At 38.0% G+C, this 26,605-nt stretch overlaps 1 protein-coding gene across 1 annotated transcript in view; it reads left to right on the forward strand.

Moving 5' to 3' along the window:
- ddb1 (damage-specific DNA binding protein 1) overlaps positions 1-26,605 on the forward strand; it is a 47,909-nt gene that overhangs the window by 12,408 nt on the left and 8,896 nt on the right. Inside the window, exons 10-22 of the mRNA XM_026162014.2 lie at positions 868-970; positions 1,696-1,771; positions 1,857-1,965; positions 5,935-6,113; positions 8,458-8,621; positions 11,807-11,914; positions 14,302-14,509; positions 14,775-14,870; positions 15,233-15,344; positions 17,453-17,576; positions 19,201-19,365; positions 19,901-19,995; positions 24,213-24,383. Of these exons, the coding sequence (XP_026017799.1) occupies positions 868-970; positions 1,696-1,771; positions 1,857-1,965; positions 5,935-6,113; positions 8,458-8,621; positions 11,807-11,914; positions 14,302-14,509; positions 14,775-14,870; positions 15,233-15,344; positions 17,453-17,576; positions 19,201-19,365; positions 19,901-19,995; positions 24,213-24,383 (1,710 nt within the window). The remainder of the gene's footprint in view (positions 1-867; positions 971-1,695; positions 1,772-1,856; positions 1,966-5,934; positions 6,114-8,457; positions 8,622-11,806; positions 11,915-14,301; positions 14,510-14,774; positions 14,871-15,232; positions 15,345-17,452; positions 17,577-19,200; positions 19,366-19,900; positions 19,996-24,212; positions 24,384-26,605) is intronic.

Below are 26,605 nucleotides of genomic sequence, written 5' to 3' on the forward strand. Positions count from 1 at the left end.
CTTTTATGACTTTTTATGACAAGTACTTAAACTAGGTCTTTTAGCATTAATGATAATAATGTGTCTGACTGAATTTTAACCAAAATACTAACATTTTGGGGGCTTGTTTGTTTGTTTTAAACTGCTTTCTCTTGGCACTGAAGCACTCATTTAGTACAAAATCTTTAAGCTATGAAATTGTTATTTTTTGTTTTTGTGTTTCTGCCCATTAATACCGTATTCACAAAGAACAAAAGTATTTAGCTATTTCAGAGTCTTTTATGTCTTCATTACACTGAATTTGAACCTTTAGCTACCACAGCAGCAGATGGATATCTTTTACTGACTACTAATTGGCTCATAACATTCAGCACACCCAGTATTAGCCAATCCCAACTTAAGGCTGATATATCTGTGCATCCCTAATGTTATCACGTTTTACAGTTTGGAAACTAATGGAGAAAATTAATCGCTGATTAACTGAATAGTTATAACAACAATGCAGTGAGCAAGTTAATTGCTGGGGTCTTTGAAACATGAAGACATCGCTACAACATAGCCATATTATTTAAATGACTTCATTTGGGAGTAAAATGGTATGACTGACTGCTCATGTTTCTTGTCCCATTAGTCATGTCCTTGAGTTCAGATCTTTGCAGTTTTTGCTCACTCCCTTGTGATTAGTGACTGTAATGGACAGTTTTGTTACAGATGTGAATGATGTGTTAGAATATATAAAAAGTTATAGATTGTGTGAAAGGATTTATTCTTTACAAAAACATAATAGTTGGTTGGAAGCAGAAATAAGGTGTTGTTTAATTGACAAAAAGGGGGAGGAAAGCGACATATCTCAATCTTTGTCTTAATGTCTCTCTTTGGTGCTTTCAGCTGGTGACATGCTCAGGTGCATTTAAAGAGGGCTCTCTTCGGATAATCCGCAATGGCATTGGAATTCATGAGCATGCCAGCATTGACCTGCCAGGAATCAAAGGTTTGTGTGTTTTGTGTGTGTAAGTCTGTGTCTCATCAGCCATCTCCCTCTCGAGCCTTGACTTTATTTGGACCTTAATATTCTACTGACTTCAGAGTAGAGCCACTTCACCCCGCACATCTGTTTGCCTCTGCTGGCCAAGATGCCAGCTGTTGCTCATTCAGGTTTGGCACCTGAACAGGAACAGATGGCTCCGATGTCATAGGTCTTCCCTCTGCACTTTCTAAATAACAGGAACATTGCCAAGGTTTGGTTTGGAGGCATTTGTTTTAATTTAGAAAATCAAAGTGCTCTGCAGTGTCTGCTATGGTAAGCAGACAATTTTAGGAAGCTCGTCAGGTTTTAACGACAGCAGACACCTCTTAATCCCAGAAAATTAGGTGTCTCTCAAAGGACTCTTCTCCGGTGCTTGAATGAGACACACAGGCCAGTTAAGGTCTGCTCACACTTGTTAGTTTATAGCTCTTTATCGACCATCTATGCCCTAAAAGAGTTAGCTGCTGGCTCTTGCCCCTGGCCTCTTTTATGAGAGGCAATTATTTACTTAGGTAATCAATGGCTCCTCGAGAGTGATTTGCAACCTGTACATCCTCCAACATGTTAACATTTGACAAATGGAATAGTTTAACATTGGGCACCGTCTTGATATTGCATTTCTTTTATTTCTTTGCAAATTGGTGCTGAAAGTAACTTTTTCAGTCTAACACTCTCAAATTCCCTTCAAGGTCTGTGGCCTCTCCGCTCTGAGGCAGGCAGAGAGACAGATGACATGCTGGTGCTGTCTTTTGTGGGTCAGACACGGTGAGCGTTTGTGCAGAATGCCAGATAAGGACAGGGTCAATTTTGAAAATGCGCATCTTATCTCAAGAGTATGTTTTCCCCCCAGAGTGTTGATGCTGAGTGGTGAGGAAGTTGAGGAGACTGAGCTTCCAGGCTTTGTTGACAACCAGCAGACATTTTACTGTGGAAATGTGGCACACCAACAACTTATTCAGGTTTGTATGCACACATGCACATATCTGTTATATATAAAGTACGGGGTCTGTTCATGCTTTGGAAAGTAAGAATTCGTTTCACAAATTCTAAATTAATTATTCAGCTGTGGCCTTGTGCCATTTAATAACATATCCTTTGGCGGAGCTGAATCATGCATGATTAAAAGGGCCAGTTCTGAATGTGAAGAGTTCAAAAAGACTTCATGTATTTTATACTTAATATAAATATTTTACTTAATTTAATCTCAAGTTTCATCCTCCCTTTTGGAAATGTGGATGAATCCTGCTGGGAATTCTGCCAAATGTTACAACCTCAACCATTAATCTTTAGGTTATGAAAACTCTGCTCGTATTTCAGTGCTGGGGTTTTTTACTAACTCGTACACTTCATGTGTTTATATTGAATACATTTTGACGTTATTATCTGACTGAGTGTTGCTACGCCACTCATTGTTTTGGCCCTTCAGTTGAGTTTTCCTTACGTTTGCATTAAAGCCACCAGTGATAGAGGGGTTGTCCCGAAAGGACACTACAGCATAGTATTAGATGGCACTGGTGACATGAGACATGAGAACACTAAAGACTGTGTTAATTTTTAGTGGTAGTGTCCAAATTTGAAAGTTTGTAAAATTCACATTAAATATTGCTGTAATAGGAAATTGTCAACATAGGATTATTATTTACCTAATTACTCGGTGTGCCATGAACATGCTCATAGCACTAAACTCAGAATGAATGGCTGACTTGGTACCTATTTGCAGCTTTTAGCCTTATTTTTAGCTCATTAGTTTTGGTTCAACATCCTGCACATAGGCCATGTGCTTCGCTGCTCTAATTAATGTCACAATAAAAGCTCTAGGCAGCTGATTCCAGTAAACAAGCTCAGACAAGCCAACTATGCACTACCATACTTACACGAAACTGCAAAAAGTCTGAAAAAGGAGCTGGTAAACAATGCTGATATTTCTCTCAGAAGCAGTAAAACACCACATAAACACCTACAAGTGGCAACAAACACAGTTTCAGAGGGATGCTTATGTTGTCTATTTGCCATTGCAAACACCAGTATGATTAACCATCATATCATACATAGGTAGTTTCCAAAGGGGTGCACTACAAAGCAAGACTGGGTTAGCGAGCTTTGTCAATCTTAAAGTCAGATTTTCTGTGTTACAAAAGTGGCTCTCCTTATACGTGGATGAACCACCGCTGTAACTTGTGCCTAATTCATAATTTGGTTGGATAGCTTTGTCTCACGCTTTCGTAGATTATTTGCAGCATGTTTTAAGGTCAGTAAAGATTCTCTTCATTTTATTTGTCCAAGTTGTTGAGCTGTACATTACTAACATCACATGAAGCTCAACCGTGAAGTTACAACAGTGCAAACTTTGCATTATTCTCTCACTGGAATGTCCTTTTAGTTCATTAGGTAATTTTAAACAAAGTCTAAATGTTGTTATACTTGATGCTAATCTACTGCAATTCCAAAAGTTCCACTTGGAAGTGCAGATGCTATAACACAGAATACACAGCTCTCTAATGTGCAACCATCACATTAGTAATAAACAGCAGCACTGAGCACACTTAAAATGAGCATAAAATAATTCACTTATATACTGTTCCGTGCACTAAATCCCAACATTATTTTCTGCAGCATTAATTTGCCGTTGTATTTACAACAGTGTTGCATTTTACTGCCGTGCATGATTTATTTATTTATTTTTTCTTCTCTTTTTCTTATCAAACTGTATTTGTGCTGCAGCGTGAGGTTTTGCATTGTCTAAACGGTGCACTACCTTCACTTCTTAATGTTTATACCTGCTGCAGTCTGTAATTAGGGCTTCTTCAGCGCCTTTGTCCTGTCTTGCTTTTTCACTGCTGTATAGTAGTACTTAGAGCAGGGCGATATGGCCAAAAATATTTATCACGATATATATTTGAAAATTTGCGATAACGATATAACCGACGATATAATTGATGCGAGACAAAATACAACTCCACAACATTACTAGCGCAAAAAGACAACCTTCCATTTATTTTCACTTAAACAAGAAGCTGGTTTTTATGTACATTAAAGCTTTATAAAAATGTAACAGTGCAAATGCAAATTCCTTGCTGAAAGTTTAACCAAAAGGCATTTCCAGTAGAAATGGGCTGACATATCCTGAGCATAACCATGTATAATATCCACTGAAGTTAAAAAGAGGTGCTTTGCAACATTAAACTGCAGTGTGCAGTACATATTTTTCGGACCATAAGGTGCACGGGATTATAAGGCACATTAAGCGAAACAAAGCAGTCCAATAAATCAAACTTTATTAAACTCATTCTTCTTGCTTCCTCCACTTCTGTACCATTGATTCATTAATGTTGAATTCTCTGGCAGCTGCTCTATTCCCATGTTGTTGCAGTATATTAATGACTAACCTCGTATTGTGGATGGATTATCTCAGTTGTTCTCCTGACTGAAGTTTGGTCCGTTTACAGCATCCTGCCATGCGATTGCATTTGTCTCTAACCATGAAGAACCTTCACGTTAACTTTTATAAGTGGAAAAGTGTTAGTGTTCGTCCTCCAGCTTCACTGTTTATGTTATGCTAACATAGCTGTGTCGCTAGCGATCACGTAGCACATCATTATATACCAGCTAGCCCAACTTCAGTAACCCTACAAACGTCACTGCTGTTTAGTTTCCTGTCTTCATTTATGTTGGAAGTGATAGCAGAGCTGTACGTTTGATTTTTTTCAGAAATCTCTCAGTCAGAACATGCAATATCATGCTTAGGTAACTAGCGAAACTAGCGAGCTAACTTCCGCTAGCTTCCTGCTAACTTCTAACTCCGTTAAATGTAATAACTTTTGTTTTCATGGATGCCTGGAAGTTAAACTTTATAGTTACACCTGGTAAAGCAGCAATGCTGATCGTTTTATTAAAGATGAAAGAATTTAGACAGTTTTTAACTCTAAGTGATGCTGCAGTGTTGTTTGACCTGAAGCATACGGAGTTTAGGACCCAGATTACTCCCAGATTTAAGAGCATCTTAGTCCGACAAATACGACAATAACAACGGCCGCTTGCATATTCTGCAAAAAAAATGTGCTTTGTTGTGTATCTGACGGACAAACACCAAACCAGTTCCACATCACGGAAGTTGCACCATTTTTACAAACCAATTCTGGTTCATCTGTTTCACTCAACAATCGGCCATGTGCGTATGAAAACAAAGGCACTGCGCATGCGCGTTTTACTCCCATTCTATCCCGATATTTCATTTTCCTATCGTTGCCTAACATTATACCGGTATTACCGTGAACGGTATAATATGGCCCAGCCCTAGTAGTACTCCCCTTTTACAATACACCATTATATTTTAAACATTGCATTTGTCTTGCTACCTAACCTCAGGGACTTTTGTGGGATGTGAAATACAAATGCAATGAAATGAACCGTTACAACAATAGTAATATCATTACTATATGTTACAGTGACATTTGGTTTTGTTGTTTCACAAAAGTGATTTCTGGGAGCAAACAAATGGCAGCCATTCATCCTTCATGTTTCTTTTAATCATACTATATTTCTTGACATTTGTATTGTAGTTAAACTGCTTTATTTTCTACAAAATGATTTTGCTTTATTTTCTAATAAGCATGTTACTGAAGCCTTTGCTTTGTCTTCATTTGTTTTTATCTTGCTTTTATCTTTTATTTTTAAGTCTAGCATCAGCTCTATAAGTATGAATGGAAGTGTTTTAAAGCAGTCTTAGCATCTGATATGTTAACGGTGCTAAATCAGTGGAATTCATTAGATGGGAAATTTTATGTAAAAAATTAGAAGAAGGATGAAACCTCTTTGGTTTTTCATAGATTAAGATATTCTGTGCAATAAGATATTCTTTAAAATACTTTCTAGCTCACAGTTTCTTTGTCATCTGTGGAAACACCAAATAACAAATAATGTTTCTCCAGATCACATCAGGCTCTGTGCGCCTGGTGCTTCAGGACAGCAAGACGTTGGTGAGTGAATGGAAGGAGCCACAGGGCAGGAACATCAGTGTGGCTGCGTGCAACCACACCCAAGTGGTGCTTGCTGTGGGCCGAGCCCTCTACTACCTGCAGATCCTAGCTGGAGAGCTCAAACAGATCAGGTAGGACAAAAATGGGGACTTATTAACATTTTTTTATTCACTGTTAAAACCCACTTCCCACTGCGCATCTGTAACCGGAAGGCCGCCGGTTCGATCCCCGGGCTCTCTGTCCTGGTCGTTGTGTCCTTGGGCAAGACACTTTACCCTACCACCTACTGCTGTTGGCCAGAGGGGCCGATGGCGCGATTTGGCAGCCTCGCTGTGGCTACAACCATAGCTTGCCTCCACCAGTGTGTGAATGTGAGAGTGAATGAATAGTGGTATTGTAAAGCGCTTTGGGTGCCTTGAAAAGCACTATATAAATCCAATCCATTATTATTATTATTATTATTATTACTTCCAGTCTTTCCACAAAGCCAACTGGCTGCTCACTTAGCTGCATAATTATCATGGAAAGCCTTAGTGAGCAAATATGAGCAGCTTGCGAGTTCACAAGCATGTCCAATGTCCAATCTCATCATTTTCACTGGGACCTCTATACAGATTCACTTGAGCAATAAAGCTATATACTGCAGTTAATGCTATTCAGTTATCTGAGTGCAGAGACTTAAATCTTGTCCTATTAATAAAAAGTGAACTCTTAATTCAGGAAGTTGGGCTCAAATGTTTCGTAAAGAAATTTCTATATAACTATTAGACTACTTTCACGTTATTTGAATATTCAATATGATACATTTGACTGCATATGCAATGCCCAACAGAACAGAGGTATGGAAGCTTATTAACAAAGGTTAATTAACTCTATCCCCAGTAGTTCATTAGTCTCACAGTTATGTTTTTTTAATTTTTTTATTTAATACATGTTGCAGGAGGATAGTGGAGTTACTTTTTATTGTTCTTTCACGTTGCTGCTCTGGTTTCCTTGTATGACTGTCTTTTGGCCCTTTTGCAGTAATGTATGTACTATTTCACAGTAGTTTAGAAGAGAAGGATGCACAGTTGTAAAGCTTGCCACCAGGGCTGCTTGAGGAACACTGTGTTTGTTTGCAGTGGGTGTTCGTAAATGATGAAACGGAGACAGAGGGAAGAGTCTTAAACGGAGGCTTTGAAATAATGTTTGGGCTGCATCAATAAGCAGCTGGTTTGCTGTGTGCGTCACAAAAATCTGTGTAAACCAGAAAGTCACTGTTGGCTTAAAGGTGTGTACAGGACTCTAATGCTCTCCTCTAATATAATTAAAGTGCGAGTACTCACCTTGGACAGTGATTATCCATTATATTTGCATTGTTGAGTAGCCTTGTTCCATTACAATGCAGTTCATTGGCCATTTTAATTAAAAAGTGAAAAGCTTCTTTTCTTGTCATTTTATTCAAAGCTTTCTTTGTAGTAATGACCAATTTAGATGTTTGACCTTCGTTGTACAGATTGATGTGTGATACTAAAAGGCTGTTTTTTAAAATCATTTTAATGACAGTGAATTAAAGATTTTATACCAGGGCATTTAACTTGATGTCCTTTATAATTTAAAGCTTAGAATATTTTCCATCTTCAAAATTGTTTCTATGTTTAGATCCGCTTATCAAGTTTAGCAATAGACATTTTAAAATGATTTAAAGAAAAGGCCTCTTGTGGCATCTGTAATTTTATATTTCCACATTGATGCTGTATGTCCTGATGTTGTGCTTTTACTCAGCAAGCATATACACCCACACTAATGGGGTTTGTCGTTAAAGATATATATTTTCAGCAGAGCATAAACAAGGAAGGTAAACTGTATGACTGACACTCATCTTTGAGAAGGAAGTTTTGTTGTTGGAGTTCACCCCATGTCTGCAAAGTTGGGTATTCCAACTTTCTCCTCCAGTCCAAAGGCATGCATGTTAGGTTAATTTGTGATTGTGAATGGGGTGCCTTGAAAAGCGCTATATAAATCCAATCCATTATTATTATTATTATTATTATTATTATTATTGACCTGGTCAAAATGTACACTGCCTCTTCCTCTACATCACCAACCATTACTCTGAATTGAATAAGGTTGGTTGTTTGGTTGTCTGGCAATTTTAGCTGGTGTTAAACTGACTCATACTTATCAGTGTAACATTTCTCAGTTTGTATCTCACATTGAGGAAAAATTGATTAGAACTCCTTCTCCGTGTCAGTAACACAATTATCCCATTAGCTATTTTAGTCAGGTGTGTGTGTGTGTGTGTGTGTGTGTGTGTGTGTGTGTGTGTGTGTGTGTGTGTGTGTGTGTGTGTGTGTGTGTGTGTGTGTGTGTGTGTGTGTGTGTGTGTGTGTGTGTGTGTGTGCGCGCGCGCGCGCGCAAATTTGGTCACACTTCTTTTCACAATTTGCAGGGCAGTTTGCTACTGTTTTCTCAAATCCTCCTCACCTTTCTCAGTACCACAGAAATGGAGCATGAGGTCGCCTGCTTGGACATCACACCTCTCGGGGAGGGTGGCGGTGAGTCACCGCTCTGTGCTGTGGGACTCTGGACTGACATCTCAGCCCGTGTGCTCAAACTACCCTGTTTCACAGCCCTGCACAAGGAAATGCTCGGTGGAGGTGAGAGAAATGAGAATGAGATTACCCAGACAAGAGCAGTGGAAAGCTGTTAGTGGCTTGTGGAGAGAGATGTCGATGGAAATAATGTCATTCAAGTATATTTGTGTTGCACAGTAGTGCATACATGGTCCGCACAATTGTACAAAAGCAGCAATTCCTGAACCGTTCTCAGAAAGTATGAATAACATGAACTTTGAGGTCTCAATATCACTGTGACCACAGTAATTTACTAACATGAGTGTTGTAAAATTATTAAGCAAAAGCCTAATTCCAATAAGATTTGATAGCAAAAATAATATTAAGAATACTGAAACAGGAACAAACTTCATTTGAGGAAGCTGTTTTTACAGAATTTCTCAAACATACCTGCCACAGAAAAGGCAAACAATATAAAATACTTTGGTTCACATTGATCTACTGAACTGGTTCCATTTTTTTATGTGCATGGTTTATTTGAAGAGATGTGGAACTCTCTCTAAATAAAAAAGCTTACATTTCTTCAATTTAGGTCTGTGATGGTTGGGGGGAAAAGTCAAATCCAACAAACAGTTGAGTTAGATACTAAGCTTACCATGGGAGAAAATGATAGCCTGGCTTTGTCAAATGGTAAAACAAAATATGCCTACTAGCATCTTTTAAAAGTTCAGGAATGAACTTTTAATATTAAGGGTTTTTTTTATATGAGAGCAGTAGCTCTTCTCTTGTTGCCTTCAACTGCTCCCAGCTAAGAAATACTCCTACAGAAACTGACCTCTGAAACAGCTAGTTGTTGGTTTTTGTGCTCAAAAATAAGCAGACTGAAACATGTTGATTTGTGACCGGACAGAACTGGACAAAACAAAAAAAATAGTGAAACTATTGCTTTAAGAATTTTAATAAATCACTCCAAGGCATGGGTCCATAATAGTGCAGTAATGGCTTCAGTGAAATGGATTGTATCTCCAGTTTCCAGTTTAATAGATGTAAATGGCATCTCACATGAAGCAGCTCATTTTAGCAAGTACTTGATGAGTGCTTAAGCATTAAATATGCTGCTAATCTAAATGCATTTAGTGCACCACTTATACACTTGAGAAGAATTTAAACTTTGAATGTTTAAAGTATGCAAGAGAGGACTTGAATACTTTTTGGGTTGAACTTATGAAAAAGTCAGCAGTTACTGGGGAAAAAAAAAAATTCATAACAGTGAACTGGCACTGGCAGGCCTCTTACTTTCCACAAAGAACAACTCCACAGTCTTTCCCACAGTGTCACACTTTATTTTCCAACTGTGTTTGATTGACAGATGCTCAGTGAACAAACTTTTTTTACACTTTTTTTGCCTGCTGCCATACAAACTACAGTCTGACTGCAGAGTTTAAACTCGTAGCTAAGATACAATACTGTGCAAAAGTCTTGAGCCACCCCTCATTATTGGTGTTCTTTAAAGATCCAGTGTTGTTTCCAGACGTAACGGACAATTTGACAGAATTAGATTCATATTGTATCTTTAGCCACTTTGTTACTAGCATCCTGTTGCAAAAACTCTTAATTTGTTCCTTTTTCTTTTTTTCTTTTTTTAGTTGAATCTATGAAAAATGCCAACGATAGCAGAGTTAGATAATCAGATTCTAAAGAACTATTAACTGAAAACTTTGCTTATCTCAGCATGGTTTGCAGCGTGTCCTCATAAAATTCTGGAAATGTAGTCAAGAAGTTGTTCCAGGCCTAAAATCTACAATCAGTTGATCCATCTGCTGTTCACTGCAGCTTCATCAGGAATGGTCTCAGGGCTGGTGTGAAGAAACTATTCTTATGGAAGGCAAACAAAGAGAAAATGCTGACAGGAACACAAGAATTGAAAATCTGTGACAAAGGTCTTATGGAGTGACAAATCCCAATTTGAAATGTTGGTTCAAATCATTTTCATTAATATGAGCAGGTCAGAAGAGAGGTGCAAAAGTATCTGCAGCAATGGTTAGGAGCTACCTTTCAGCCAGTGATGTTTGAGATATTAATATTAATGGAACTGATGGTAGAAAGGTGCTTTATTGTATGTGTACAATGACAATAAAGGGCCATTCTGAAAAGTAAAAGTATGTCTAAAAAGAAAAACACACAGTGGAACAGTATGAGTCATGGACTGGCCTCCCCAGAGCCCAGACCACAACTTCTTTGAAGCAGTGTGGAATCATCTCAAGAAAGCCTTTATTTGTCACATGCAAGTTGCCCTGCAGCGAAATGGGACCCCCCCCCCCCCCCCCCCCCCCCCCGACCTTACATACACAACACAGACATCACATGGGGAGACAGGTCAGAGATATATATATATATATATATAGAGATATATATATTTGTGTATATTTTGTAGCCTTTTCTTTTTTTCTTTAGGTCACGAGCAGTTGTCTAAGCATTTCACTGCATATCGTACTGTGTATGACTGTGTACGTGACAAATAAAATTTGAATTTGATTTGATACTTGAAGGAAGCTTGTGCAAGAGAGAGTGCAGGTTTTGTTGAAGAATAGAGGTAGTTTTGCCACTATTTTTGCCTTAATACTGTCTTTCCATTTATGTTTGGACATGTTTCAATAAATCATTGCACATATTTTCCTAGCATCCCATAAAGAAATAAGGCGTGGCTTGAGATGTCTGCACAGTACTGTAATACTCAACATGTTGACATTTTTAGATCTGTCAGTGGAAGCAGAATTTCAATACTTCGTCCCACTTCTGCCCTTAAGCTATGTTAGCTTTGTTACATTGATTGTGTTTTAGACCTTCTATGCATGTCCTTCAGAGTACATCTTCATGTTTGAACTTTAATAATTTGTCCTGCTCAGCTAAAAATAATTGATGTACATTTCCATGGAAATATGTCCCCCTTTTCATTTTGTACACTTCTATCTGAACAGTGGTGCTTTTTGGTGAGTCAGCCAGTAAGTACTTAATCATAGCCAAAGTTGTTTTGATGTAACTGGCCTGCAGTCAAAGAAACCGGTGTTTGGGAAACTGAGCAAAACTGAACTCTTTATATTTATCCTGAAGCATTCAAATGTTGTTTCTTTTAAAGTTACCACAGAGTCTGAATAAACTTGATTGATTTTTCTGACGGAGGTATTTTTACAAACATTTATCACTTTAGTATAGAACCAGTGACTCTAGAGTACAGCAAAAATAAATCACTTGTTTGTGTGTGTCCTCAGAAATCATTCCTCGCTCTATCCTAATGACCACCTTTGAAGGGAGCTACTACTTGCTGTGTGCCCTGGGAGATGGAGCACTCTTCTACTTTGGTCTGGATCTGCAGACTGGTAGGTCCTTCTCACTGTTACCGCTACAATCTTTAGACGAGAGCTTCTCAGACTTCTCCAGACTGATGAGGACCTTCAGGCTGGGCCACAGGCTGCTGTCTGTGAGCATTTTCATTTTTAGTTTATCATTTCTTGTCGACTTGCGTAACTGCCAGCACTATATTTGGATGTGTTGGTTCAGAAACTCTACTGCCTGAAGAAAGCTGTATTATAAGTTTGATTGAAAGGCTGTCATTGAACTGTTAAAGATTTTCAATGTGGTAAAGGCAGAAAAAAGCAGCAGTTTCACAGACAGGACCAAGGCAGCCTACATCAAGGCCAAATGTGGCCAGAAGAATAGAAATATTAAAGGGTCTCTGACATGAGATGGATATATTTAAATGGAATTGTAAAAGGAGGACTTGAGAGTGAGACAATAAATGCTTTTCTGTGTTTAACCGTCTGCTTTTTGGTCCTGAAAAGATTCTGTGCAGTTCAGTAAAGTCCAGTGAGTGTTTATATGTGCATCAGCTAATGTTACGCACTGAGGACTAGCAAAGACTTTCCACTAATTACCTCGGTTTTCATTTAGTATGCTGCATCATTCACATCAGATCAAACGAATTTGACCATGTTATAGAGAAAGGGCTCTCTGGTAGCTTGCTTAACATTAATGTAGTATTTCTGATATTGCTAGTTAAAATAAAAGCTGCTTAGGCTGGTAACCTCTGGATTTTAGGTCTCAGGCTTCATGACCACTTCATCATCCTGCACTTTCAACATGTTAGTATTTCCTTCTAATAAACATTCCCTGCCTGCTAAATGCTCAGCTCTTTCTAGTGCATAATCTCTGAGCCCAGAATACGACTGGATGGTGTCACTGAAATGATATCATGCAGTCAAGATACCCAGTTGAGGTCATTTCAGTAGTAAAAAAAAAAGTAAATTTAAAAGCCCCAGAAGACATTATACAACTGTTATCACAGGCGGTGCAGTCATTTGATGCAAATGTAGTTGAATAGTCCTGAACTGCTGCCAGACGAAACTAAAACCGATTTTCAGGTGTCTGTTTTTGAATTTTAAATAGCTGCATGCATTATCACTGTCTGATTTACCCAAACACATCTGGCAGTGTTTTACAGCGATCTTTGTAAGTTTTTGATTCTTATTCTTTATTACTGTATTAGAATGAATGTTATGTAAGTCCCAACCAATCAGAACATTTAAATCCATTAATGCCTCTTAATCAAGACTTAATCTGTTCTGCCTCTACAGTGAAATGTAGGCATGTGCTGAGATGTAGTCCAATGGGGAGGCCAGTTTGTTAACGTGTTCATTACTGATTGTGGAAATTATGAGGTCCATTAAAGTACAAAGATACATTTTCTAATTGCTCGTTTTGTCAGACCAGCAGTTCAAAGATGCCATATTTCATTTACAAACACATCACAAAGATTCCCCTGGGTCACCTGATCCAGGCCTAATTTTAAGCTTTGTTAAAAAGGACAGTTTTAAGCCTAATGTTTCCACAGAGGAGGGGCGTAAAAGATGAAGGCTCTACCCTCCATTATAGTCTTATGAAATTTGAACTACAAATAAGCCAGTAGTTTGAAAGTGAAGTACTCTGTTAGGATAACAAGGTACTATGAGGTCTTTAAGATATGATGGGGTCAGGATTTTGCATGTGAGGAAGATTTTCTATTCTTAATTTAACAGGGAGCCAAGGCAGAGACGCTAAAATGGGAGAAAAATATGCTCTCTCTCTCTCTAGTCCCAGTTAGTACAATCACTGTAACTTTCTGAATCAGCTGATGGCTTTTCAAGCTTTTAGAGTGACCAGATAATAATGATTTACAACAGTCTGGAGCTAATCAATGTATAAACTAGCTTTTCAGCCTTACTTTAAGACAAGATTTTTCAGATTTTATCTCTACGCAAATTAATAAATAATTTATGTGTGTTCATATAAATATGGTTCAGTAATTCAGTCAAATTAAAGGCCAACGCCTGTGCAGGTTATTCTCTGTATACTGCTGTTATAACTACTGGCTGTACAAAAGATAAAGAAAAAACTGAATGGAGCGGTGAAACGTAATTAAAGCAGATGCTTTTATTCAGACCTCATGGGGCCACTGAATGGTTTGGTGAGCATTAAAAGCAACGTATACAAGGAGAACACAAGGGCAAAGCATTAATACTTAATGCCAGCGAGATCAACAAAAACTACCAAGTTGAATTTCGTGAACCCCCTGATAGAGCATTTGCTTTGGCAGAGGATGTGCTCTCAGTGCGTCTTTCTGGGTGGCTTAAAGGAACTTGGCAAAAGGCTCTTTTGACCCAAATACGGATGTAGACCCATTTCTCAAGCTGTTTCAAGTCTGTGGTTTGATCTCGTTTCCTTTTCCTAGGTGCCCTAAGCGAGCGTAAGAAGGTCACTCTTGGTACACAGCCCACTGTGCTGAGGACCTTCAGATCCCTGTCCACTTCCAATGTCTTTGCCTGCTCTGACCGACCCACTGTTATCTATTCCTCCAACCACAAGCTGGTGTTCTCCAATGTCAACCTCAAGGAGGTCAATTATATGTGCCCACTCAACTCTGAGGGCTACCCCGACAGGTCAGCAGCAGAACTTTTCTTCCCTATCATATTTTATCAGTGTGTGGTTTTATGGGAAATTCATCTGTTTTCTTTTCTGTGCTCTGAAGAGTTGGTAGCCGTAAGCCCTTAACGTCTTTTGTTTTGATCCTCTAGCTGACAGAGCTGACTCAGATGTAGTCTCTTTTGATTACAGATGCATACAATCCCACTTTTTGATTTGCAGATAGTGGGTGTATTTTGCCTCTTTTCTCGCCCCTTACTAATGCTGCGTTTTTCATCACAGTTTGGCTCTGGCCAACAACAGCACTCTGACTATTGGAACCATCGATGAGATTCAGAAACTCCACATTCGCACTGTTCCCCTGTATGAATCTCCAAGGTCAGTCAAATATTGAGTTAGAACTGAACTTGAAATGAGCATTTCACATCCATCATCTGTACAAATAATGCTGTTTGTTCTTCATGTTTGCAGTGCCCATTTGTTCTAACCACTTTCTCACACTGGTTTTGTTACATACGCTGGATCAATTTTTGTCATTCTTTTTTCCCCAATCTTTTAAGTGATAGCCATGGCTTAATATCATTTGATAAAGGCTATCAGGTTAGGTTATTGATAAGGTTATGTTATCAAGTCAGAAAACACAAAGCAGGCTCCCCTAGGGGCTTTTTTTTCATCCTGTTTACCCATTTGCTGTTTTCATATTCGCTAACGTGTTTCTATCACTGTCTTTTCTCACTCAGACGGATCTGTTACCAGGAGGTTTCCCAGTGTTTCGGAGTTCTGTCCAGCAGAGTGGAGATTCAGGATGTGAGCGGCACCACATCTGCTGTACGACCCAGCGCGAGCACTCAGGTGCGGTACCTCCCTGTTGTTTGGATGATAAACACCACAGGGCTTGTTTGTTCTGCACTCTTATCTAGCCAGGCACACTGACTGAGAATATTGTTCATAAAATGAATCTGTGAGCTGTCAAGACGCCAAATGTTTTGTCTTGTTTGTTACCTGTGAGGACCACTGCAGCCCAAATTTCTCAGCTAGGAGTCTAAAATCTGACTCCTGTGGTATTCAGTGTTACACTTTGCTTAATCACAACCTGATAATTGTAATCTGAGCGTAACTGAAGCTGTTACAGTAAAAGGTTTCCTGTTCAGAGATTAACAATACTGTATGCAAGTTTTAAAAGGTTCGAAATGTTGCTATGTGGAGTTTAGAGAAGTCAGAAAGTAAATGTGTTTTTTTTCTTCTCATGTTTTGATCACATCTATTTATTTTAGAATGCATTAATGGGAGCTGTTAATTAAACACTAACCTAATAGCATAATTGAAGTAATCAACTACTGAGCCATTGTCAGGTTTGTCATAGAAATTTTTAGCATTTTAAATATACAAATTAGATAACAACGGGTTGTTTCTGGCTTTCAGTGTGAAGAGAAAGCATGTTGTACTGGCTGGAGAACAGCAAATCATGGTATCTATGTTCAAATGTGATGGTAAAACGGTATAATTCCATTACATTTGCCTTGAGAAGAAATAAACTTGTCAGTAATTTTTTTGGCGGTGGTGGTGGTTCACATGAGTAAAAAGAAACAGCAGGTGTTTAGTATAGAGTGCAAGCTTTAAGTCAACATGTAACACATCTCAGAAGGGAATTTGTCCCACTCCTCTTTAGAAAAACTCTCTAAATCCTGCAGGTTTCGTGACTGCCACTTGGCAACTCGAAGCTTTAGCTCCTTCCTACTTTTCTATAACATTATGGTCTGGTCACTGGCTAGGCCTCTAGACCTTAATGTCTTTTTGCTTTAGCCACTCCTTTGTTCCTGTGGTGGTATGTTTTAGGTCCTTGTCACGGTGAAAGAAAAAGGTTCTCGTCCTTGATTTTACAGTTCGTAGCCCCATCCATTGGCTACTCAGTGTACTGAAGTTATCCTGTAAACTTATGAGATAAACAGCCCTGAAGCATAATGTTTCCACCTCTGTGCTTGACTGTGGGAATGTTATTCTTTAGCTCATAATCAGTATTTCCTCACAGCAGGTTGAGCTGGATTTTGATTTCATCTGTCCGCAGCACTTCATTCAATCAGATCAATTTAAAATTAGTTTTTTGTGTTTCATTTTTGGTTGATATTCTGTCTCGCCCCATTAAAATAAAACTCCCTGTATGTAGTGGCAGTGACCATATAGGCGCTAGGGCATGCATTTAACTACGCATCTCATAAAAATAAAGGTGACAAAAATAATGTAGTAGCAATAAGAGTAAATGTATGATGTCTAAATGATGATTAATAGGTTATTTTCTAAGTCTAATATAAAAACATTAATTTTTATTTTCAAATGGTGCAGGAACCCTGAAGGATTACAATTATTGTTAGAACATTTGTCCTGTAAAGCCATTTAGAAAGCAGCAGAGTGAATGAATGAGGAAGGATTAGGGCATTTGCTTTATTCCATTGTCATCTCTTACTATTGCTCACAGTCAAGCTCAATTTATCTGGTTAGAGTTTAGAGTTCACATCAAATTTTAACAACAGGGAACATAGTCAGCTTTTGTTTAATTTGTTGACACGAAATGCAGATGACGACTTTTTAGCTGACAAGAAAGAAAGAAAAAAAATAGTAGAATGAGACTTTCAAAGGGATTCTCACATGGAGAGCTAATCAGAAACGTCCACACTGGCAGTATGTGTTATGGCGCTCAGCATGGCTCTTTATCTTCTCCAAGGGGACAGGTGTATACTTTTATTTGTGTTTGCATTTACTGCCAGAGCGCCTCTCACATGTGATGACCAGAATGATGTTTACCTGATTTTAAAATGCTGCACATCTGCTGCCACAGATGGTGCCGACTGCGCTGTTCACACAGCTCATGTTGAAATGGGGATTTGAATTGTTTTATAAACCTGTGTTTGGCTTTGTCTGCCCTTCTCTTGCTTGTTCCATCTCATAAATCTGCATCCTTCTAGGCTCTCTCTAGCAGTGTGAGCTCCAGCAAGCTCTTCCCCAGCAGCACTTCTCCCCACGAGACTTCCTTCGGGGAAGAGGTGGAGGTTCACAATCTGCTGGTTGTGGATCAGCACACCTTTGAAGGTGAGACAGCAGAATATATATTTCCATTTGAACTAGGAGCATATGATAGTAAAGTAATGTAAAATTGTTGGCAATATGGTGCATGGTCATCATTTGCTAATAAAAGTTGCTGTTTTCTTTTATTTAATCTTATTTTCTGCTTAAATATTTGTGTTTTTATGGTGGGTTTTTTGTGTTCTATGATTGTAAAAAGGTTCATAAAACATAAATGTTTTGGCATTCTGTATCTAAAGCAAACCTCTGGCTCTTTATTAAATAACTGAATGATTTTTGGGAGTCATGCAAACAGTTCAAGCTGAATCCCAGGCAGGATTTCCTTCAGTCTGTTTTGCATTGCAGATTTTACTGCACCAAGCCTTTTTTTTTTTTTTTTTTTTTTAAATACCCAGGCATGACCATCCCCACATAAATTAGTGTATGTTATATGTTAATAATATGTAAATAAGGGACTGGCTCAGCACACTGTGTCCACATCCCATTCTGCTTTATTAATGTGCAATCAGATAACTGCTTATTTAGATGTTGTGAGTTTTCCATCAGATATGGAGACACATTTTGATGCATTAGGGTGCAGATCCTGATTTGTATGCAGTTATATTTTATTAATTACCTCCACCTACACTGCCTAGGTTAATGAGCAAAAGCAGCAATAAAATTGAAAAATTTCCTCTCTAGACAGGTGCAATAAAACTAAAAAGAGAGTGAGGGAGGTTAGAAATTATGCCTGTCTTCATAGTATACAGATGCAGGGGATCAGCCCGGTTTGCTACATAATTCTGAAAATCTTGTTCAGCGTCACACATCGAAATTGGCATTAAACACAAATGGGGGAGAAAAAAAAGTACAATGGGCCAAGAACAATCAAACAGACCTGTATACAAGCTGTAGGCAATCCTCCATCTTGGCTATAAGATATTTGGATGAGAAGACAAAAGCATGCTGTCTAATTATGAAGCCATCCATTAACAACGAATGGAGAGCTGAACTGGGCGAATAATTACCAGACGATGTGTAGGACATGTGTTTAAAATAGCTCTACTAATGAATGTATTGTGCAGTGTTATACAATTACTGCACGACATTGAGTCCAGTGTAATGTGCTGCTGAGATTGCAATATTCAGATAAACCTGAGCTCTCACCTCAACGAGATAAATCTGATTCAAAAGAAGCAACGTGAGAGGATGGTAGAGGGAGATCTGGGCAGGTGTGGTGTGTTTGTTGATTTTCTGTTGTTTATACAGTATCCAGCGGCACTGCTTTTCAATTAGATTGTGAACTGAAAAGAGGTTCACATCATGGATATTATCTGTAGATTTTTAGATACTAACAATACTAATAACGTCTTAAATAATTTTAAAATAATATTTCTTAACTGTTCAAGTGGACATTGTGTGTTGTGAAAGGACATTATAACAGCGATTGCAGTAGTTTTTCCTCTATAGTGTAGTTAAAAACCTGCTTGGCCACTCATGCTTGCCTTGTCCAACTTTTATTGCAATGTTACAGTGTTTCCATTTGTGAAGAGATTCATTCTTCAACTATTAACAAAAACTTTAAATTCAAGTAACATTCTCCTTGTTTTACATTTCTAACAAAGTCATTTGTATTTTGTGTATTTGTCAGTTCTGCATGCCCATCAGTTCCTCCCCAGTGAGTATGCTCTCAGCCTGGTGTCTTGTCGCCTGGGAAAAGACCCGTCTGTGTATTTTATCGTCGGCACCGCCATGGTGTACCCAGAGGAGGCTGAGCCCAAGCAAGGACGCATCATTGTCTTCCACTACACCGACGGTCAGTACCCAAACATTCTTCAGGTTTCTCCATTTGCAGCAAATAAACCTAAAATCACTTTTCTGTCTTGTTCTTCAACCTTAATCCCATTTGCCTTCTCAGCCCGGCTCATTTCGCCTTGCTCTCTTCATCCTTCACCTGTTTTCATTTTCTCCTCTCCACCCTCTGTCCTGTATTTCACGCACGAACACTTTGTCCTGCCACGCTCCTGTTTCCCTCCTCACTTAATCATTTTCTTATCACTTCTTATCAGACGTTCCTCCTCTCGACACTACTGATTCTTCTCATTTCCTTTCACACTGCGCCCCTCTCAAGGTGCATTGCGTGCCTTTCGTTTATCCTCCTGCAACTCTTCATTTTGCCTATCCTCATTCTGAACGCATCCGTCTTCCTTTCTTCACTTTTTCCCACATCTCTCAGTAATTAAGCAGTAGTCACTTTTTTTTGTAGGAGCTAGTTTAACTCAACCTTTCATGTCTAATGCTTTGAAAGTTAACACAAGATTGACTGGGAGACACTCTGCTTTTTCCTCCAGGTAAGCTCCAAACCGTTGCTGAAAAGGAGGTGAAAGGAGCTGTCTACTCTATGGTAGAGTTCAATGGCAAATTCCTGGCCAGCATAAATAGCACAGTAAGTGGACATTAGTATTTTTAGCTGGTCTTTGAAAAATCTTGACTTTTTCTTATAGTCATGCTTGAAGACCTGAAGAAAAAGTGCAGCTTGAAGGTTAAATTGTTTTAATTTGTCAGATTCTATTTTTTTTTCTTTTACTGAAAAAACTTGCTTGCATAATTAAATCTTTACTTTCGGCCCTTGGGAAGGTGCCTGAGTCAAGTGCACCTCCATCACAATTGCTTTTCACTGCACACGTCACAATTTACCATGTAGTCCAGAGATTAAAAGCAGCACCTCTCTATTTTGCTTCAGTTTTCTCACCATGTGTCGAGGAAACTGAGTTATGAAAAAACTGTGTTTACTTTTATAACTGACCTGGCTCTGCAGATGCTCAAGCTTCCAGCTAGAGAAACTTTCACTTGGATCCTTCATTTCACCTTAACGTGAAGAATAGCTGCATATTCTCTTCCAAATAGTATGTGAATATATAACATTTACACTCTAAAGTGTTTATTCCTTAAGCGTACTTTTGTAAAACTTCTTTGTATTGTGCTGGAGAGACATCAACTGAAGGTGACCTGGGACCAGGCTGTACTTTCATATAATATGAATTTGTAGCACAAGATGGAGCATTGAATTAATATAACATTTATGTAGACGACCAAAATAACACATTCTCATGTCCGACGTTGGAATGAGGAAATGAGAATAGACCTAAAGATAAACATTTAAAATAAAACAAAACCAGCACAACACAACCATGGATATAATGCTGTCCCCTAGTGGTGAACGTTTTAAATTTGCAGAGGTTAGACAGTGGTGTGAAAAAGTGTTCGCCCCCTTCCTGAGTTCCTTTTTAATATTTGTCACACTTTTGAGAATTTTGTTTTACTCCACTGTGTCAGGCAGGTCCTAATTTAAGTGATTTCTTGATTGATAACTGGTGTGGCAGTAATCAGGCCTGGGTGTGGCTGGAGTTGATTTATGTTAAAACAAGGGGGTTAACTGTTTTGCACAGGGCCATGTAGGTGTGAATTTTTTGGCCCTCAATAAAGACCTTCATTAAGAAATGGCATTTTGTTTTTATTATCTTTTTCTTATATTTAATTTGTTTGATGATCTGAAAAATTTAAGTGTGACAAATATACAAAACAAATACTTTTTCAGTCAGACTGCTCAGTGTGCTTCATTTATATGGGCTCAAAATGTGGTCATAAATATTTTGTACTTGTAAAAAAGATTTGTATGTGTAAAAAAGATTTGTGTGTGCGTAAAAAAGATTTGTGTGTGCGTAAAAAAAGATTTGTATGTGTAAAAAAGATTTGTGTGTGGACTTAGAAAAAAAAACCCTGCAAGTTACAAGTACGGATTTTTGACCCTATTTTTCTACCCTTCATCTGATTGGTCAATGTCATGTCAATCACACATGTAACAATCCAATCAGAGAACAGATGGGTTAGGCTGTCAGAGGGGCGCTTTTTTGAACTGCAGGTCCTTGAAGGGTGATACCGTTTGAAGCTGGAGGATCGCTATATAAATATCCGATAGCAGCTAGGTCCCCTAACTTTCAGTAGCTGTTGAAAGGAAAAAGTTGTGGTATATCAGTGGTTAGAAATAACATTATTACTTTAGGATTAGTTTAACACAAAGTCAGGGCTGACCCAGGACCATTACTGTGAGTCACAGTGCGCAGCATAAAAGTCCTTTCACATCGGATGCAGGATACGCTGCTAATGCTAACTGCTAACTAAAAGCAAAGGATCCAGAATTTGTTACGCTGGCTGCTGGGCTCTGTGGGTTTTTGCAGCTGCTCTACCTGTACTAGATGCACCTGCTCCTTGTCTTTTCTATCTCTGACTTTATGTCCTCTACAAGAGTTTGTTTTTTTTGCTAGTTCTTCAAATGTTCAATAAAAACATGTATGCTAATTCATAACGAAGAAAGCTTTGTAATGAAGACTGTCATTTCCAAAACACTGCCCGCCCCCACCCCGCGGTCCGCAGCGCTGTTGAAAAGGCTGTGGAAGTCCCTGTATTAAACACGTAGACCTGTGACATAAAAATCACCAAACTCGGACAACCACAGACTGTTTTCCTTCGTGGTGATGAAGGAAAACGCTGGGTTGGCATGTAAAAGGGCATTTATTCCCTTCAAAGACCTGCAGTTCAAAAAAGCGCCCCTCGACAGCCAAACCCATCTGTTCTCTGATTGGATTGTTACATTTGTGATTGACATGACATTGACCAGGGAAGAAAAATAGGGTCAAAAATCCATACTTGTAACTTGCAGGGGTTTTTTTTCTAAGTCCACACACAAATCTTTTTTACGCACACACAAATCTTTTTTACACATACAAATCTTTTTTACGCACACGCAAATTCTTTTTACACACACAAATCTTTTTTACACATACAAATCTTTTTTACACATACAAATCTTTTTTACACATACAAATCTTTTTTACGCACACGCAAATTCTTTTTACACATACAAATCTTTTTTACGCACACACAAATCTTTTTTACACATACAAATCTTTTTTACGCACACACAAATCTTTTTTACACATACAAATCTTTTTTACGCACACACAAATCTTTTTTACACATACAAATCTTTTTTACAAGTACAAAATATTTATGACCACATTTTGAGCCCATACATGTAGTCCACTTTCAAGTGATTTGCATGTTTTGACTTTCTTTGATTGTGACAGGAAATGACAAAAACTACCTCCTTAGCAGTTTTTCTTCAATATCTAAATCATTTGATCCCACATGGATGAATATGAGGATTTCTTGACATACAGTGCGAAAGAAACAGCCTCACTCCCCACTCTTTTGTAATATCACACTCATTCACACTAAGATATAGATAAATTAAAAGCTAGAAAGTCATGTTTATCCAAAGATTTAGTGAAGGGTTTCAGATATCTGAAACTCATCACTCACTGCAGCTAACTTTCCACATCTAGCTCCCAAAGATAAACAGTGATTAAAGGGTAATCAATCCTGGAAGCAGTATTAATTTTTCTTTATGGTGACAACCTCAGTAGAGCATTATGCAAAATGTTTGGGATTTTTTTACTGGACACTTTTTCTTATTTTTTCTTATCTTTTTTTGTTTGTTTGTTTGTTTGTTTGTTTGTTTGTTTGTTTTTAAACTACAGAGTTTTACACTTGGATCTTTCTTTCTGCACCTTAGTGTCTTTTAAGCACAACACTCTTTATTTCTGCTCAAACTTGATATGGACAAACAAATAATTTAAATTTTTTCTGGAAATTTAAGAAATTCCTGACTCAAGTAGAAATGTTGTTCTTATATTGGACTACAAGCTGAGTGGAGTCCCCTACTGCAAAGACAAACAGTCAAGAGTCATTACTGATTCAGATTGATTGCAGCGTAGGAATACAAAATAGATTGAAGTGAGACCGTGATTGTTTAGAGACGAGTGACCTGTGCAATCACCTTGTGATCAAAATTGGTGACCCAGAGGTTGAGGATATTGCATGGTGATTGCAGCTACTTTGATGTAATCACTGGGCAACCATCTTTTTTTGGTTCTCTTTTTTTCGTTTTTCTTTTTTCTTTTGTTTGTTTGTTTGTTTTCTCCCCCTTAGTAACTCTAGTACAGCTGAGTAAATAAAGTTTATTACATTTTTAAAATATACTCAACTATAAAAACAAAGAGAAAAATAGATCCGAAAGTAAAACAAAAAGACGTCATTAAATGAATAAAGGATGAAGTTGTTTTGTTTTTGTTGGATTTCTTTGTTGTTGTTGTAATGTAAACTTTGTACATGTAGTTACATTTTTTGAAATAATAATAACAATAGATGATGACTATAATGATAATAATAATCATTCCAAATAAAACCGGCTAGTCTTTGTTCTATTGAGTTTACCGTCATGAGTAGAAATTTGGTCTACCTTGATTTTTTTTGTTTTGTCAATTGCTTGACTCAAATTAATTTAAAAAAAGTTGTTAGCTGGTGCAGACAGCATGAAACTGCGAGTGTAATTAGCCGTTTAATGTTCATTAATGTTGCAGCTTATAATTCACATACTCAATCAGCACCTCGCCTTCATGCTCACACACACAATCTGGAGTGATAGCATTGTGGAAGTAAAATGTCATACACTTCATCAAACATGGCTAAAGCTAATCACTGCTGCTTTTATCTTTGGCAGCTTGACAACCAACAATTATACACACTTCTTGTTTGTTTAAGGTCCGTCTGTACGAGTGGACGGCCGAGAAGGAGCTGAGGACCGAGTGTAACCACTACAACAATATTATGGCCCTTTACCTGAAGACCAAAGGAGATTTCATTCTGGTGGGAGACTTGATGAGGTCCGTCCTGCTGCTGGCATACAAATCCATGGAGGGCAACTTTGAAGAGGTAAGAAGAGAAGGTTTAATATATCAAACAAGTTGGTTTGTCTGTACTGAAAACAGCTGTGAAAACACAAATTAACCTTGAGTTTCATTCAAGGCTGCTGGTTTTGAAAGAATTTGATTTTATTTTTAAAGACTTTGGTTTAGTGTCTGTTTACCCACATTTGCATGTTGTCACTCTTCAGGGTATAAATGTTGTTGTTGTTGTTGTTTTTTAATGTCTACCACGCATAGCCTCATACCTCCCAGCCTTCTGATGAGCAAAGTGTTCAAATTGATTTGTGGAAGAAAGATACAGAGATTTGATGATGACTCACGCATCCTATTGTGTGCGTGTTGTGTTGTTATGCTCAGTGTAATAAGTCCTGGAGACCAAAAGGGCTTGAATTTATTTAGAAACAAAATATACCTTCAAGTGCCTTAAAATTTTAGATGGAAAATATTATCTACTTACATACCAAACCAAGTATAATCAATATTTTACATTAAAAATAGATAAAGTGTTGCACCTAAAAAAAAAAACTAAAAAAAAACAAGTACTAAACTCTGTAGTTTGCTGTTGGGAGATAGAAAATCTTTAATTTTCTCTGCCAGCAGCTTTGGTTCAGTGCAACAGGCTGTTTGTTTTAGTGTACAGTGCTGTATATTTCTCTATCTGGCCATCAGGACTCTAACATCATTCACAATAACACAATCAATTTGATATGTGATATTAAAATGTCGTATTGTGATATCATTGCTATAGCTGTGGCATACATTTACACTCTAGTGCATGGACTAACGAGACAAGCCAAGGCGTGTGTGAGAGCAACAGCCACACCTGTCAGCCTGCAATGACGATTTAGTATGTAAAACAGGAGCTACTTATACAACCCAGCGCGACAACATGCAAGAAAACCATTCATGCAAAACGAGGAAACAACAAATGTGTTTCAACACTTTAGGTCAAAGCTGTCCAGTGCAGCTTGGCTACAAAGAAGTAGATGCTTGCAGTTGATGATGTGGGATGTTTTTATGTGATGGTGTTGGGCCGCTCCTGATAAGTTAAGCAATTTAACATTGTAACTTATCAGGAGCTGCCCAACACCATCTGCTACTAGGGCTGTGCGATATGACCAAAATCTCATATCCCGATATAAGAGCGTCCTTTAACCGGAGTCGAGTGTTTTAACCGATGCATGAAACTACACATTTTTAGTTGTAACGGCCGCCGTTTTCTTTGTATTTATTACATGGCGTGCTGTGGGTTGCCTGTTCTAACATTTGAGTCTAAGGTTTATTTTTTAGCACCTGGCGGCTCTAATCTGCTCTTTCACGTGATTCAGTTTATTTTTGAAAAGTCTCAGCAGGATCTTGAGCTTTATTGTGAAAGGTTTATGTGGAACATAAACAAGCGGACATGCAAAGGTGCTACCGTCGCTGTTGCTAACCACAAGGCATAAAAACAGGCGCTTGTCCATCAGTAGTGTGGTTATATTAAATAAATATATATATATAAGAGAAAGAGAGAACTTAAGAGAGAAATTAATATAATTAATTTAGCCACTACAGTGATCATCAGAACGATGACAAAATATTGCCGTAAACAGTTTATTTTGCGACACCATGAAACAAACGATAACGTAAAATGAAACGATAGACGTTTTTATATCGTCATCCAATATATATCGTTATATCGAACAGCCCTATCTGCTACCATGTTAAATTACTTAGTGTTAAGCATTTACTTTATTTTCAACGATTTCCTGGGAAAACTAGCTACTCAAACTACTTTGGTGCTACACCTGATTTATGTTGTGTCACTACTGTTGCACTATATTGTTCCTCCTGCTAACAACTTGTTTCAGTAGATTCACACTTCAAATTAGGAAGTGTGTCATCAGGGACAGTAGCTCATTGGAAGAGGCTGGAAAATGTCCTTCATTTATTTACACTTATAAGTGCTGCTTCAGTTCAGTATTTTTTTTTCTACATTGCCAGAAATATCATTATCACACCTTTCCTGAAATATTTCAAGATAGATATTACAGTATAACCCCTACTGCTCAACACCAAACAGAAAGCAGAGATAGTTTGCAACTAGCTTTTGAATGTAATGACACATTCAACAGATAAACAGCTAGATATTTACCTTAGAAGATAAACAAGATTAAAAGTAAATATTGGCCTTATATTTATCTGTAGTCATGTGAACCTGTATTCTTTGTAATGATCAATAGAGGTCAT

Source organism: Astatotilapia calliptera, chromosome 1 (assembly GCF_964374335.1).
Source record: "Astatotilapia calliptera chromosome 1, fAstCal68.1, whole genome shotgun sequence".
Classification (NCBI taxonomy): Eukaryota; Metazoa; Chordata; class Actinopteri; order Cichliformes; family Cichlidae; genus Astatotilapia; species Astatotilapia calliptera.